General features: G+C 41.0%; 1 protein-coding gene across 1 annotated transcript; it reads left to right on the top strand.

The window, feature by feature from the left end:
* The first annotated feature begins 259 nt into the window (after positions 1 to 259).
* LOC106752685 lies at positions 260 to 901 on the top strand. The gene has a single exon (XM_014634420.1). It carries the CDS (start codon positions 260 to 262, stop codon positions 899 to 901), a length of 642 nt encoding a protein of 213 aa, XP_014489906.1.
* Positions 902 to 1,256: the final 355 nt, after the last annotated feature.

Below are 1,256 nucleotides of genomic sequence, written 5' to 3'. Positions count from 1 at the left end.
ATATTTTAATTATTGCTTACCATTATTGCATAGTAATGATTCAGATTATTACCATATTAGACTAATATTTCAAAAACATTCTAAAATGATGTGTCCTGCATTAAGGAAGATTATTTTATTATTTCCCTTTTCCTTTTTTTTTCTTTGCGCACCATTAATTATTATTCTCTTATTCTGTAATTTTAATTATTTAGCTTCCCGGACGAAATTGGGTGTTGACACTAGGGATTGCCCTACAATCAGGAGGACTGGCCCGTAGATGCGTAAGGCAGGTAGAGCTATTCAAAGAGGTGGTGTCAGACCACATGCAGCTGGGAGAGTCTATGCTTTGACTGGGGCAGAGGCGATAAGCTCAGGTAACCTCATCATCAACTGTGGCTTGCTATTTGGTGTGCCTTGTGTGATGCTATTTGATTCGGGGGCCATACACTCCTTCATATCGGAGGCATGTGTTAAAAAGTTGGGATTGTCTGTTGAGGAGTTAGATCTTGGTCTGGTGGTGTCTATACCAGCATCGGGATTAGTCAGGACGTTTTCTATATGTGTTCGTTGTCTGATTGTTGTAGAGGGGCGTCGGTTTAAGGTAAACCTCATATATTTACCTTTGGAAGGGCTAGAAGTGATCTTAGGAATGGATTGGCTATCTGCCAATCGCATCCTTATCGACTGTGGCAACAAAGAGTTGATGTTTTCGGATGAAGACGAATACATGTCTTTTTCAATTGACGTATTGAGACAAGACATCATGAAGGACGCTAGTTGCTTCTTGGTGTTATCACATATGGAAGTGACACAGGGTTCAGATTCACCGGCTCAAGAAAATCAGGGTGTAAACCTCGCTGTTGTGAATGACTTCTTAGATGTTTTCCCTAAAGAAGTTCCAGGTTTACCACCTCCATGAGAAGTGGAGTTCTCTATTGACTTGGTCTCAAGAGCAGGGCCAGTTTTTATAGCCCCTTACAGGATGGCTCCAACTGAGTTGGCCGAGTTAAAGAAGCAGATTGAATAGCTGTTAGAGAAACAATTTATCCGGCCTAGTGCTTCACCATGGGAAGTGCCAATGTTGTTAGTGAAGAAGAAAGATGATAGCTCTAGGTTGTGTGTTGACTACCGACAATTGAACAAGCTGACTATTTAAGAACAAATATCCGTTGCCGAGGATAGATGATTTGATGGACCAGTTGTATGGAGCTATAGTGTTCTCTAAGATTGATTTGAGGTTGGGTTATCATCATATATTGGTGAAGGCGAATGCT

Source organism: Vigna radiata, unplaced genomic scaffold, assembly GCF_000741045.1.
Source record: "Vigna radiata var. radiata cultivar VC1973A unplaced genomic scaffold, Vradiata_ver6 scaffold_43, whole genome shotgun sequence".
NCBI classification, from domain to species: Eukaryota; Viridiplantae; Streptophyta; class Magnoliopsida; order Fabales; family Fabaceae; genus Vigna; species Vigna radiata.
Note: the sequence above shows the minus strand (reverse complement) of the source record. Positions and strands in the feature narration are given on the sequence as shown.